Below are 14,812 nucleotides of genomic sequence, written 5' to 3'. Positions count from 1 at the left end.
TAGCACAGTGCTTATGTAATAAACAAACAATGGCTACCATTGCTACCACTTATGTCATCTTGGGCACATTACTAACATCTCTGAACTAGGGTTTAATCAACTGTAATATTAGCATTCCACCATCTACCTTGTTCCCTTCATTCCCAGGGTACAGTACATGATGGCACACAGTATCTGTCACATGAACAGCAGGGCTGTACTGAGAATTGGAGATAACGTATATAACATATCCAACAGTGTCTGGCCTATAAACACTTGAAAAAATTAAGCTCTGCGTCTCTCCACTAGACTCTGGATTCCCCCTAGGGCAGAGACTCTTGTCTTATTCATCTTGTAATCCCAGCACCTGGCAGAATGTCAGGGATGTTGGAGGTCCTCGGCAAATGTTTACTGAGTAACACAGAAGGCAGCAATACTAGCAGCCACCTCACAAGGGTAACTGTAGGAGCCCACTTGGGCCTCCAAAAATAACTTGAAATTCTCCATCTACTTTACCACTCTAACAACAATCATAGGTAGCCTTTGTGCCAAGTACCTGTAACTTCTGATTCAAGCCTGGTAATTAGTAATGCCTTCATTAAGTAATCTATTAATGAGGTGAAGGAGGATCAAGTGTCTCCGTGGGTATAAGGCTGTAAACATTGTGAATTATCACATCTTCCAGATAAGGTGATCACAACATACAATGGCATTTCCATAAATTCAACCAGGCAATGAAGGAGAAACCACAAAGACAGGGTGCCAGTTACTTACACCTGTTCATCTAAATGTGTCACCTATACAAAGATTGGAGCCCTGGTGGCGCAGTGGTTAAGAGCTTGGCTGCTAACTAAAAGGTCGCAGTTCAAATCCACCAGCCACTCCTTGGAAACCCAATGGGGCAGTTCTACTCTGTCCCATAGAGTCGCTATTGAGCCAGAATTGACTTAACGGCAGTGGGTGGTTTTATACAAAGATGGTAGGTTATATGTTTATAATTAAAATTCTCAGGGTTTCTGCAGTAAAGTTAAAAACCTCACAAAAATTATGTAAAGCAGGCTAAAGGGTCCTTCGTGTTTCTAAAGAAATTGAGAGACCATCCGTAATCAGAAACAAGCTTTTTCTGCTAATTTGACTAGTTAAGGCCTTTTAGAATGCTTTCTTACACTCTGGTGTTGTTTCACCAACAGCTTCACTTTTGAGTAACCTAGATTTTTTTTTTTTTTAAAGTCTTTATCTGATTAGTAGGGAAACACAGGCTTGTTGCAGAAAAATTGAAAAAATATAAGCTTAAAAATTACCCTTGGTTCAATTACCCAGAGATAATCATTATTAACACTCTGGTCTATTTCCTTTTGGCACTTAATCTAGCGTTTTCAAACATACGATTCTTAATACTTCAGAGTGTTTTCTCAAACAACTATTACTGGTAGTTTAGAAGAACTGTTTTCTACTAAATGTTTTTTCAGTAAAGGCAGCGTTTCCTTTAGAATTTATGTTAAATATAACCTCATACAAATTAGTCTTTGTGAAATTCTACATTTACTTCTACCAGCTCAGGAAAATAAGGCAGGCCAGCCAAGAGCCCACCAGAGCAATCTTCCAGGAAAGTAAGCCACTGAGTCTGCAGGTAAGGGGTTGTCTGGAAACTGATTATCCTCAGTGAAGTGGAAGGCAGAGGAGCGGGATAGTGGAGTGTGTGTGCACATACATGTGTATATTGGGGTGTGGAGAAAGAAAAAATGACAGGAATTAATATTCCAAAGCATGAGTATAGTTTTACTGCTATAATAATTCGGGGTCTTTTTCTACAATGCTCAATGTACAAAGCTTTTATATGGACAGAAGTTAATATGGTGTTTTATATACATTCAACAAAACAAATCAAACTTAATTTATTTCAACAGATATTCACTGGTATCTTTTCTATGCCAGGCACTGTGCTTGGTAATAAAAATGAATGTCCTTCCCTTTGAGTCCATAATTAGGATATATGTAGCCAAAATTGTTATACTGCCTACACCCATAATAAGAATTAACAACTGGTGGTCTTATGATCCTGGAGCACTGCACTGGGCTGAATAATGCCCCCCCCACCCCCCGAATTCATGTCTACATGGTACCGTGGAATGTGACCTTATTTGGGAATAGGATCTTCGTAGATATAATTAGTTGCAGTCACACTGGATTGGTGTGGGCTCTAAATCCAATATGACTAGTATCCTTATAAGAAGAGGAGACACACACACAGAGGGAAGACAGTCATGTGAAGACAAAGAGATTGGAGGGATACACCAATAAGAACACCAAAGACTGCTGGAAACAACCAAAAGCTAGGAGAGTGTCACAGAACAGATTCTTCCCTAGAGTCTACAGAGGCAGCATGGTCCTGCCAACACTTTAATTTAGAACTTGTAGCCTCCAAAACTTAGAGAATAAATTTCTGTTGTTCTAAGCCACCAGTCTTGTAATTTCCTATGGCAGCCCTAGGAGACTAATACAGTCACTTGCAAGAAACCTTCAACCATCAAAAAATGAAATGAGACCAATTTCCTGAGGCTGGAAAATGGGCGTTACTTATTAGGAAATTTTAACAAGAGTTGAAACAAAAGACTTTTCCAATCACTTTATGGTTAACCGGAGTCCCTGGGTGGCATAAATGAGCATTCAACTGCTAGCCAAAAGGTTGGCGGTTCGAACCCAACCGGAAGCACCTCATAAGACAGGCTTGGCGATCTGCTTCTGAAAGGTCGCAGCCTTGAAAACCCTATGGAGCAATTCTACTCTGCACACACAGGGTCGCCATGAGTCAGAGTCAACGCCATGGTAACAACAACAAAGATGGATTAAAAAACCTCAGTGAACCAAATAACCAGCTTCTAAAGCATTTCAGTTAACCCATTGTTTATATAAATGGTTTTGGATACTTGTTTTTAATTTAAAAGTGTAAAGGTAAAATTCATCCACTCCTATAGTTGAAGTGTTACAGATTCCAAAATAGGGAACTAATTAACATTTCATTCTATGCCTATACCTACTGTATGTCTTAGGGTTCCCCATACCGGCCCTGAATTAAATATTCTGTCCTTTGTCCTTGTAAACAATAATAATCCCCGAAATTTGAATTAAACCACAACACCCAGACACCACCTTAAAACTGCATAAAATACTTTGTCAGACTATGTGTGTGCTAGTCATTATCTCTACCAAATTCAGTTATTATGCTTCTCTCCCAGGAATCTGTAAAACCAGCCTTAGTACTTTTTCCAGGAGCTGTCATCTGGAAGAGAAAACTTTGTTAAGGGAACAGGTTCCTAAAGGCAATGACATTGTTGGTTAAAAAAAATACATGAACCATTATTTCAATGTTATTAACAATACTGTTAATTCTATGTTAAAAAATCTGTTCTCAATTTGATACTTGTGATTTGTAGTGAGCTGTTTGTGAACCCTGTAAATTCTGCTTTAATCCTGACCCTTCTTCTCACTCAAAAATGGCCAGTTAATGCAACCAATGTCACAAAACAATTTGTGTATAAATTTTTTAATGAAAAACTAATTGCACTGTAAACTTCCATCTAAAACATGCATTAAAAAAAAATATTGAACAAAAAAAAAAGACAAAAAACTACGTACCATACAATTCTAATCACGTGAAGTTCAAGAACTGGCAAAACTAGTTAGCAAATCATCCAAATAACAAAACAGTGGCTACCTATAGATGGGAGAGGGGAAGGAGGGAATTGGTTTTGACTAAATGAGTCCTTACGTTCATCACAACTCATGATTTAAAACCTGTGCGTTCATGCATGTACATTTTTTAAATAAAAAGTACAGTCTGTTTCCTTTCACTTAAAAAAAAAAAAAAAAAGGCCAGTTAACAGGATACCTCTCATATAATAATCTTCATTTGACTCCAGAAGAATTCCAAGTGACCTGGAAGTGGCAGTTAGAAGCAATTAACTGACTCACTGTCTCCCTCCATGTTCTCTGGAATTCCTCCTGAAGAGCTGGATAAAAAGGAAGGCTCTCACAGATCTGACTTCAAGATGACTTCTGTACCCTCACCATACCACTGACTCTACCCTTCCCTAACAACTTTTTTACAAGAATATTAAGACATCTCTTTTCATCCAACAATTGATTTTGAGCACGTACGTAGTGCCAGGCACTACAGCAGATATAGCCCAAGAAAATTAAGGAGTACAAAATGGGCACTTTTATTTAGTTGGGAAGAGAGACACATTTAATTATGTAATTATGAAGGAAACAAATCGGATGAACCAACAATGGAGAGGGGGTTCCAGCTTAGGGTGCTGAAGGAAGAATTCCCTGAGGAACTGAAGAGCTAAAGGTTGAGAAGAAACAGTTATGCAAAAAGCCTAGAAGAAGAATATTCTACATAAAGGAACAGGAAACAGTATGTTGGGGAAATTTAAAAAGATCAGCTTACCTGGAATAGGGAACAACTGAGGGAAGTGTGGTTGGAAAGAGCGCAACGGTGGGCTGAAGCGTAGCGATTGTGAGGATGGTGCAGGACTGGGCAGTGTTTCCTTCTGTTGACACAGGGTTGCTGTGAGGTGAAACCAACCCAACAGCATCTAACAGCAAGGTCCTGCGGGGCCTAGGGAAGCTACTGAAAAGTGTTACACAGGAAAGTAATTAATTCCACTTACGTCCTTTGAAGATCACTCTGCTGGATCGGTGGAGGTATGAGCAGAAGCAGGGAGAAGAATAAGGAAGACATTACAGTCATCTAAGTAAGAGATGATGGTAGTTCAGGCTAGGGTGACAGCAGTTACCATAGAGAAAAACAGGGATTTAAGATCTATTTAAGTGGTAACTTGCCAATAGTTTGGATCAACAAATTTGCTGATGGATAGGAGGTGTAAAACAAAGACATACAGGACTCCATGATTTGTAGCTTAAGCAACTGAATGGATGGTGGGGCCGTTTACTGAGATGGGTACAATTAGTGAGGGAACAGATGGGGTGTTGGAGGAACACAGAGTCCTATCAGAAGTATGAAACTAGTGAATCATCAAGAAATCAAGTAGGCATGTGGATGTGAATCTAGAGCTCAAAGGAGAGGTCTGAATGGAACATTTAAAATGTGGACATCATGAGCATGAGGGTTCACTGGTGACCTGGACAAGATCTGTTTTAGTGTAGCAGTGGGGACCAATAGTAGACTGCAGTGGGTTGAAGAAGAAAGAAGAGGGATAAATATCTTACAGTTCTCTCTATAGGGTCACTATGAGGCAGAATCAATGGCAATGGGTTTTTTTTTTTTAATCTCTGAGGAGGAAACAAAGGGATGGACAAAGTTGACATCAGGGATTGTGAGAGAAAATTGGAAGTTGCGGCCCAAGTGATTTACTGCTGTCACTTGGCTGTGACTGCTAAACTCCAAAGAGATACATCTCAAGCTTTCTCAGATTCGTCTTTTCTTATCGTTATATACAAAGCATAACACACACACCTTTTTCTTCTGTACTCTTCTAGCCTATCCAGCCCACAGGGCATTAGAATATGTTTATGTACCAGACTGAATTAAATCTATTGCTAGAAATCACATTTCTGGTGTGAGACTAGAGTGGGAAAGAAAGATGTACTTTAAATCTTTTACTCACAAATGCCAAAAAAAGTTCAATGGCTTTCTCTGTAACTCTGCCCCGTAATATGGGTTAAGTATCAGCATCATGCTCCATTGAGCCCCGGCACTTCCCCATCATGAAAATAGGAGCTGATATTTTCCAAGAGTTTATGGTTTATCAGGCCCTCTCACCGAATCTCTACCTCAGCCTCATGAGAAGTAGGAACTGTTAACTCATTAGTTGAGGAAACTGATGCAGAAGGGTTAATTTAACATGCCCAGAGTCACAATAAATGATTTAAGACTGGAACCTGACATTGGAGTCGGACTTCAAAGCTCTAAGGTTAAGCCACTTAACCATTATTCCGGATGGGCTCCACCAGGCCACAAGCTCTGTGAGAAAGGGCCTGGTTCAGTCTTTTTATCATTATATTCCTAGCTTTTGGCTCATGCTTAATACATAACAGGAGTTCAAGTAGTTGCTGAATGAGTCTCACTTCAGATTTCTCTCCAGCACTTGATCGAAGTGTTTAAGATACAGCTTGCAAACAGCAAGTTACGGCAGAGAGGAAGAAAATCTCTTCCATTCTGACACAAAATAAGCAGTCATAGAGCAGACACATCTCAAGAATTAATTCTTCAGCATCTTGTTCCAGAAATGAAGGTTCTGCCATCAACCCTGTTTCACTCTTATTAGAGCAAGGTACCCTCCTTATTGCCTCCTTATCCAGCATATATCCCAGTTAGAGACCTTAAGGAAATTGGGGAGAGGGGGTGGAGATTAAATATGGAGTCTTTTGTGCAAAATAATCAAGTTGTAAATGGCTCTGGGTAGCATCATAAACTGGTACTCATAGGGAAGCTTTCCAAACATCCCCCTCCCCATTTAACCATCTCTAACCTCTGCAAGCAAAAAATGTCTTACTTGAATCGGTGCCACCTACTGGGTATCCCTGCCTCAGCATATTTTTCCTCGCTCATCTGTGGTGGTATGTCTGATGGAGAGACTGTTATGTCCAGGTGTTTCTGTTCGAGTGCTGCTGTGTAAGGCCCTACAGTGGTTAACAAGACTAAGCCGGTGGAGCCAAATACTGTACTAGACGTTGCTAACTGATCATGTATCTTTTTCCGCGCTCAGATGTAACCTCCGCTTTCTGGTGTAATACTTCAGGCAGGCAGCATTTCCAAGAGATAAAATATATTTTGTGTCAACTCCACCTAAATCCACCTTCAGGATAGCCTGGAGGATGTGGAATTCAGAGTATACCGGTAACTCTCTAAAGGAAGTGAACGGGGGATCTTCCTCAGGATGAACATCTAGGTACGCTAGGTTCCGCAACGGAGGATGGAGGGAAACACGTGAACGGGCTGTATAGTCTGTTCTGTGTACACACTTGCACATCTGAAGTGTGCTGCTTGAAAGCCATGGATGGAAGTAATTTGGGAGTTGAGAAAGTTTCCCAGGCTGCACGGAGCCCACTTCAGTGGAACCGTTCACAGAGTTGTTGATTTATGGACCTCAAATCCACCCTAACCTAACACTATCCATAGTGCTCTCATTCCCAGTAAGCACTCCTAGGAAAAGCTTTATACAGCAGAGATTTCAGCAATTTCTAACATGGATTTGAGTTTCAAGCAACAGGGAGAAGAATGTTTTCTTCTCTAGAGAGATGCTCTGTTGTTTACAGCTACCGTTTAGCAACTGAGGATACTTTCATAGGCTGGTCTTCAGTCTCTGGTTTGCCAAACTGACTTCTTTTTGTTCTTTCAGCTCCTTTGAAGACTATGAAACAGATGAACCTGTCCCTCCCTCTGAATTTGGAAACAAAGGAAATAAAATAGTAACCTCAAACCTTTCAGAGAAATGTGGAAAGCTTCAGTCAGTGGATGAAGAGTAGCTGTATTTTGGATGTTTTTTCTTGTGAAGAAATGCTCATTTGTACACTGCTTTCTTAAAGGCTTTGATTTCTGCAAGTGTGTGTCTGCCCTAGGAACCTTAAAGTGTTTTTAAGCAATAGGTCTGGATACACACTCAACTTGGGAGACTCCTCCAGTTTGCCTCAAACCTCTTGCAGAGCTTTTCCTCAAAACCAAATATAATCATGTACATCACCTTCCAAAGTCTGAGAATCCACTCTCTACAACCCTGATTATACCAGGGATCTCTTGTGGACAGTGCCAAGCACAGTTCACTCTACAGAAGTAGGAACTGCCTCACTGTCGGTCAGCATCCCTGAGGCCCCTCAGGGCTCCTATGGAGCCTAAAAGAAACCTTCAACTTGAGTTAAAAATTTTTGAAACTTGAAAGAGCAGTAAGGGCTTCCAGAGTTGACTCAGCCCTGGTAATAAAAGCACTGCCAAAACATCTCAGAGACTTCTTTCAATTTTATGTGTACTGGAGTTGAAAGATCTTGAACTTACCAGTTTAATTTCACAATGACCTGCCAAGCTATGAGTCACTTTACATCCTCAGGTATTGTAACCACTGGGCTTTCCAACCTTATTGCCAAGCTTTGAATAATCCTTCCCCAATCATGACTGTAGATCTTATATAAAATCTCAAGAAAAAACTTACTAGATGAAGACAAGTACAGAATTTGGTTCACATCTGGGGGAAAAACTCTTTAACATTTGTAGAGAACTGATTAATCTCCAAATTAGTTGAATCCCCCGTCTCTTCGTATTAGAAGGCCTATTTGAAGACTTAAAGGAAAATTAAAGACTTAACATGAAAATTTTTAACTACACTATATTCCTTCCTTTACTAAGTATTACAAAGTAGGCGGACAGTAAAGGCCTCAATGTAAACAGTTTCTTCATGTTGAAAACAAACTACTATTCCAGGCACCTTTTTAGCATCTTTGTCAAAAATCATCTTTTCCTCTTGTTTTGTTTTTTATCTTAAGTCCTAAAAGTGTCAGAATAGCTTCCCTTCAGCACCATCTTGGCCCCCTTGCAGGTCTGCAGGTCAGGCATTTAAGTAACCATACCTTGGGCTATGGTAGGCAAAAAGTGAGGGAATTTATAAACTCCATAATCAGCAAGTTAACAATCCTTCCTGAGACAAAATCCTCCCAGTTTCCTGTTATTTTATCTTCATGATTAGAACTGACCATCTGGTTTAATGGAAACCATTATAGAAAGTGACAATTATTAAAACTAATAGTTTACGCAGAACAAAGTTTAAAAGTGACTAAATTTAGAAAACACTACGTGCAGTAACCTAAGAACACTGATAAAATTATTAGGATCACTTATGTGATAACATGAATTTATTGTCCAGCCCATCCAGCCTTTACCAGGGAAGAAAAGCAACCATTTATTTCAGATGAAAATACAAAAAATGTAATACTGGCTTTTTTTAGAACCAGATATGCTTTAAAGGTTTTATTATCCGTAATGATCTAAACTGTTTCTAAGACTCAGCAAAAAAATAAAAATATTCATTTTTCCAGTGTATATATATATTTTCTTAACATCTGGCTTTGCCTTTTTCCCTTGTTGCTCCATACTAAAGTCATCTTACTTTAATTTTGACCCGTATTTAGTTTAAAAACAGTCTGTAAATGTAAAAGTACAGCTAGCAATACTATTGCATTTAAGATAAGGCTGGTTTAAAATAAATTTAGGTTTCCCAAAGTACCACATTTTCAGACATTATAAACATATGTTTCATGTACTCTTAGATCTGAATGCAAGGAGTGTGGCTTGAGAAACTAGGGCAGTATATTGCTTGACTTTCTGGTAAAGATCACGCTGAATATAATCATTACTGCCAAACCGGAAATTTCAAGTTATAATATTCCAGGCTCCTTGATAAAAGATACATCAAAGGTTGTTATGATCTGAATGCTATTCAATGAAACTTGAGTTTCACAGCATAACATTAATTGCTGAGGTAATCAAGATAAAGTAGAATTCTGTGTGTTTTCCCTGCACCTTATTCTGTATCACCATGTACTGTTCAAGTGTTTATAAATAAGAAGTCATTTGCTCAGTTTTTGTAAACGATAAGGTGTGTTTGGATGGAGAAGGCTGCATGACTTTTGTTTTTCCCTTTTTGCAGAACGAAATAAAGAAAAACTGTCAAATATGAATCATGTTCACTAGAATGATCACTACGCACTTTTGGTTCTAATCACACTTATAACTAAGTTTGGAGCCCTGGTGGCACAGCAGTTAAAAGCTCAGCTGCAAACCAAAAGGTTGGCAGTTCGAATCCACCAGCAGCTCCTTGGAGACCCTATGGGGCAGTTCCACTCCGTCCTACAGGATCACTGAGTTGGAATCGCCAGCAACAGGCTTGGTTTTGGTTTTTGGTAACTCAATTTATGTTTGAAAAGTTATACTGTATGTAAACAAGCTTGAGTTTCAGAAAATAACTCTTTGAACCCCTAGGAAAACTATCAAGTAAGGTCTGGAAGGGTAACACCCCACACTGAAGTGGTTTCCTCTGGTGAAAGGAAGGAGGATTAGGGTTTGGGTGTGAGAGGTTCAAAGGTGACTTTAGCCTTATGCATAATGTTTTTTTTAAACAGAATGTGTATCTGTTATTTCAGTAACTATTTAAAAAGCAGAGGGAAAAGCATAAAATGCATTCAAGTATTAGATTTAGATAATGTATTTTGAATCTAGTATTTCCTAAAGCATTTGTTACTTCTGGTTGGGGGGGGCAATTTCATTTTTCATCTGATCATTGTAAAACTCGTGTGCTTCAGCAAGATCATCATGGAATTGTTCTGAGAGCCAAAACACAATGAATAAAACAAATGCTTTACCCTAGGACCAAACTAAACCTGCTAAACAAAAGATAAACTGTCAGCTCTAAAGCTTCTTACATAACCTTCAGAGAAAAATCATTTGATCATCGATGTTAATAACGAGGACCCAAAGAGCACTGAAGATGTGTCATATTAAATGCTGTTAATGTTTGGTGGTTTCCAAGCCTCATGAGGTAAATCCAGTCACTTCAGGAATAATCTGTCAGTCATGCCAAGTTAGCCATTGATCAGCATTCCCAAATAACTCGAGGCATAAAAACAATATAAAAATCAAGGCACTGTAATTAATTACTCTTCCCCCAGATGTATAAAGCAGACCACTCAGAGCATGCTATCCCGAACTCCTCAGTATTCTACAACATAGAATTAGAAAACTAACATTTATTGGTAAATTTGAAGGTGTAATACAGGTTTCCAAAAATGTGGCAGTGAGAATACCAGCATAAAAAAGAGAAACTTGTGCTAAAAACCACCTGAATTCATCACTGGCAATATTACATAACAATCAAGGCCTTCACATACTGATGATTTCCACTTTGTCTATATTGCCAACCTCCCATGCCTCAAAAACAGAAAACTAGTATTATCAAACTTGGGACGCAATAAAGTACTTTATGAATTTCAAGATCATAGTATCAGGAAATTGAGATTTGCAAAATATATCCTAATCACCCATGTGTACAATCTCATTTCTAGTCATTTTTGCAGTGATCATTAGTAAATAAAGAAAAGATTTACAAGTTTATATAGCAGGGCATCTGGGTTCAACACAAAATTATTACAAATTTTAGGCAAATACATGTTTCATAAGACACTGCTAACACTTGAAGGAATTAAATAAAATTCCAAAACTTGGAAAATAAAGACAAGACAACTAAGAAGCATTTTCCACCATTTACTCTTGTTATCAAAAATAGTTCAATCTTCTTGCAAAACAGAAACAAAATAGTACATACTGGACACATACATCACATTTTTCTTCCTATGGCTTTAGCCCACCCCCACCCCACCAAAAGAGACAAAGGGGAGGAAAAAAAAAAAAAAACCAACAACAACAACAAAAACAACTCTACCTGACCACATTCACAGAAAATGACACCAGGATACACTACAAAACAGAAGGAGGTGTCATCTGCTCTGTGTCCAAAGGTTTCGTCTCCATTTTTTGTACTAGGTGAGTAACCATCATTGAACATGCTGAGTGCCAAATCAAAACATAACTTCAATATATCTCAGATCTCACTAGAGATGGTGAATGTAGTAGAAATTGGAGATTTTCCAGCAGTATTTTTAAGTAAGCACTGTTAAAGCAGCATCTCGAAATTCACCAGGTCACGTCTTTACAACCTAGTCAGTCCTTGTTTTATTTGGGCTGTGCTCTTTGAAGCAACTGACTAGATTTCCCTTCAACAAAATATTTGTGACTCATTTGCCTTCCCCATAAAAACTGAAGGGAAGAAGGGCAACACGGGAACGTAGTTTGTGCTTTACATGGAAAAGGGCATTCTGAAGAAAATCCTCTTAGCTTTAAACCTACCTAAACGCACTAAAAAAAAAAAAAAAATTTTTTTTTTTTTTTAAACGCACAGGCTTCATAAAAAGGCATTTTTATTAGGCTTCTACAAAGAAGCCTTCATAATGAATAGCACCCTAAAAAAAAGAGCATATTCAAAATAAAATCTGTGGCAAACTATTAAAGGAAGCAAATATTGAATAAGTGGCCAATGGCAATAAGTATAATGCATAAATCTGGGTAAGTCTGGGGGCATTATTCCAAAATTATTTCAAATAAATCCTAATTTCTAAGTAAAACATTTTTTTATAATTGTTTTAAGTTCTGTCACATATGTATAGTCCAAATTCAATTACCTTTGGAATAAAACTACTTTTCTCCACTTCATTTAACCAATTAGAACACTGTTCAAAGCGAAGGAGGGGTGTAGAATTTTTTCCTAGAAATGAATCAGACTTAACTAAAAAAAGGGCTCAACTCAGAAGAGTTTTGTAGCATAAACAGAACAGCTAAACATCTGCGGTCTGATAGAATTTCAGTTTTTTTCACTTTTTTAAAAGACGGATTTCTTAAATATTCTAATGAGGGGCCAATAAATTTTCTTTCATAATACTGCTGATTTAAGAACTGCTACATACACCACGTAGCCAATTTTCATGATCAGAAATGGTATTATGTCACCACAAAGGTTGAGCTGGACACATCAGCTTTTCAACAGGAGAAATATCAATGGCATCTGAAGGCAGCACTGAGTCTCCTGAACAAACTAATGGCTACTTTTCCACAAAAAAAAAATTAGCACAATCTTTATGTACTGACTAGATACCACTTCCTTACATTTAATCATAAACTTTGATTATGCACAAAGCATGACCATAAACAATGAGGTTAATGTTATTTTCCTTGCCAAAGTTCATTTTGTATAAATCAGCTGCATCAGCATTTGTTCTCAAACTATGAGGTTCTGTAAGAACTAAGGACATATAGTTGTAGGGTTACTCCTCCATTAACTGCAAACTATTTCCCCGACACTAACACATATAACTTAGCAATGAAAACACTTGATACAAGTGATCTATACGCAGGAGCTCCGGCAAGTTAAACCAACAGAACCATAGCTGCCGTAAAACTGTAGCTATTTTTCCTACCAGAGGTAGGTCTAAAGACCCACTGATTTAACAGTCGAATCTCATGTCTATAGCTTCATCCAAACTTTTATCATCATGTGTACTGGCAGCTAAAAATGTTGTTACTGGGGACCCTGTGACATTAATTACACTGGTGCTAGTACTAGCATTGCGTACGGCAATGCTAGTCACATTAATGCCCAAAGTGAGCCTGGTCTGCTCCAAGGCCTTTTCTGGCACAGCAAACGCCTCCAGCTTCTTCTCCCCATTGGCCATATAGGAGTTTTGGCAGCCACGACATATACAATCTAAGCAGGCTTTGCGGTTAGAGTAGCAAGGGCAGCGTTGGCCGCGGCATGTAAGAACACTTGGATTTTGAGTAGCACGCCCACATTTACACCCTTTCTTTTCCTGGGGTTTTTTGTACACAGTCTTGGTAGGACATCCTGGCATAAAATGATGAGTAGGAATCTTTTCCTTTACTGCTTTATCTTTTTTTAGAATACCTGGCTTGGTTTTAGAGTGAGATTTCTTCGATCCATGTTCATGACTCTTTTTCATGCTTTTAGTAGATAAAAGTACGGTTTTACTGATTTTGGGTGTTGTGCCTCCATTGGGAACAGTTGCTATAGGCTGGAGAGAGATTTTGCTCTCCCGTTTCACTGTCACAGGAGCAGATGCCCCCAGTGTTGGGCCTCGGATAATGGTAGAAATTGGAAGTGGCTGAACTTTCTCACTGTCACTTTCTGATCTGGATCTTTTTCTATTCAACTTTGCTACCTTCGGAGTTGCTGCTGTACATGATAACCCATGAAGTGCAGGACTGGTGGACATGAAAACATTATGGCTAAGAGACTGGGAAGAAAGCTGCAGAAAAGGTCCATTGGATACAGTGGCTTCCAAGTTGGGCTGCAAATTAGGGCAACAAACCTCTGTATTCGAAACTGTTTCTAAGCTGCGGAGTACTTCTTCAACACTCAGTAACAGAGAGTCACCAGGTTTTATGTCTTCACTGAAACTGCAGATATCAATGCCTGTGGAGCATAAGTCAGTGGCTACCGTGTCACAGACAGGTGGCAGGCTGTCAGACAGATCCTCAGTTTTTATGTCAACAGTGTTACATACATCAATCGTATTTGAATGTTCAGGTGAAGGAATATTAATACCAAATCTATCTATTGAAAGCCCATTATAAGTAGGCAAACCATTGATAACAGAACCGCCAATAGCAATGCTGAGGGTGCTTTCAGATACTGGAGATAAACTAGCTTGAGGATCAGTCGTAGGTTCTGAGGTTGAAGGTAAAGGGGAATGTGTCAAACACAAAGTAAAGGATGAATCTGAGGGTTTTTCTGTCTCCTCACAAAACAATGATCCATCATTAAGCAAAGCCAAAATATCAGAAGAACAGTCGACTGCTTCTATTATATCCCGTGCCAAGGTAGTCTGTGTTATATATTCACATAATTTTTTGTAGCAATTCACTAGGATGCTTAACTGCTTGTTCTCCTCAAACTGCTCATAGTCTTTGCACCAGCTACATGAAGGTTTCATCATCATTTTCTTGCCTTTACAAGTTTTGCAGACATAGTGTTGGCAGGTGGAGTTGGTAGGTGCAATAGGGTCTTGTAGCAAATGTCCTAAGAGGGGAAAAAAAGGAGGAAAGCAAAAATTTTAGTAAAATAAACAAACATTTTCATATACTGGAATTAAGATGAGATTATAAGTAATCTGTCAAAATGTGAGACTGTTTAAACTCACCAAACAGCAAAAAATACAAAAGAAAGAGAACAATACTCAATAGCTCACTTCATTT

The 14,812-nt window shown here is 38.7% G+C and overlaps 2 protein-coding genes across 4 annotated transcripts in view; one reads left to right on the top strand and one right to left on the bottom strand.

Annotated features, from left to right (window-relative positions):
• The window catches only part of PPP2R3A (protein phosphatase 2 regulatory subunit B''alpha), a 281,206-nt gene extending 272,214 nt beyond the window's left edge, over positions 1–8,992 (top strand). For 2 of the 3 annotated variants that reach the window (XM_049870478.1, XM_049870479.1), the window contains exon 15: positions 7,347–8,980. In XM_049870478.1, coding sequence (XP_049726435.1) covers positions 7,347–7,473 — 127 coding nt within the window. In that variant the 3' untranslated portion in view covers positions 7,474–8,980. Of the gene's footprint in view, positions 1–7,346 lie in introns of all 3 variants that reach the window. The other variant, XM_049870480.1, reaches the window with a different exon arrangement.
• A 1,133-nt stretch (positions 8,993–10,125) lies between these two features.
• The window catches only part of MSL2 (MSL complex subunit 2), a 45,229-nt gene continuing 40,542 nt past the window's right edge, over positions 10,126–14,812 (bottom strand). Inside the window, exon 2 of the mRNA XM_049870481.1 lies at positions 10,126–14,636. Within this exon, the coding sequence (XP_049726438.1) occupies positions 13,045–14,636 (1,592 nt within the window). The 3' untranslated portion in view covers positions 10,126–13,044. The remainder of the gene's footprint in view (positions 14,637–14,812) is intronic.

Source organism: Elephas maximus, chromosome 26 (assembly GCF_024166365.1).
Source record: "Elephas maximus indicus isolate mEleMax1 chromosome 26, mEleMax1 primary haplotype, whole genome shotgun sequence".
NCBI classification, from domain to species: Eukaryota; Metazoa; Chordata; class Mammalia; order Proboscidea; family Elephantidae; genus Elephas; species Elephas maximus.
The sequence above is the reverse complement of the archived record's forward strand: the minus strand, read 5'-3'. Positions and strand labels throughout refer to the sequence as shown.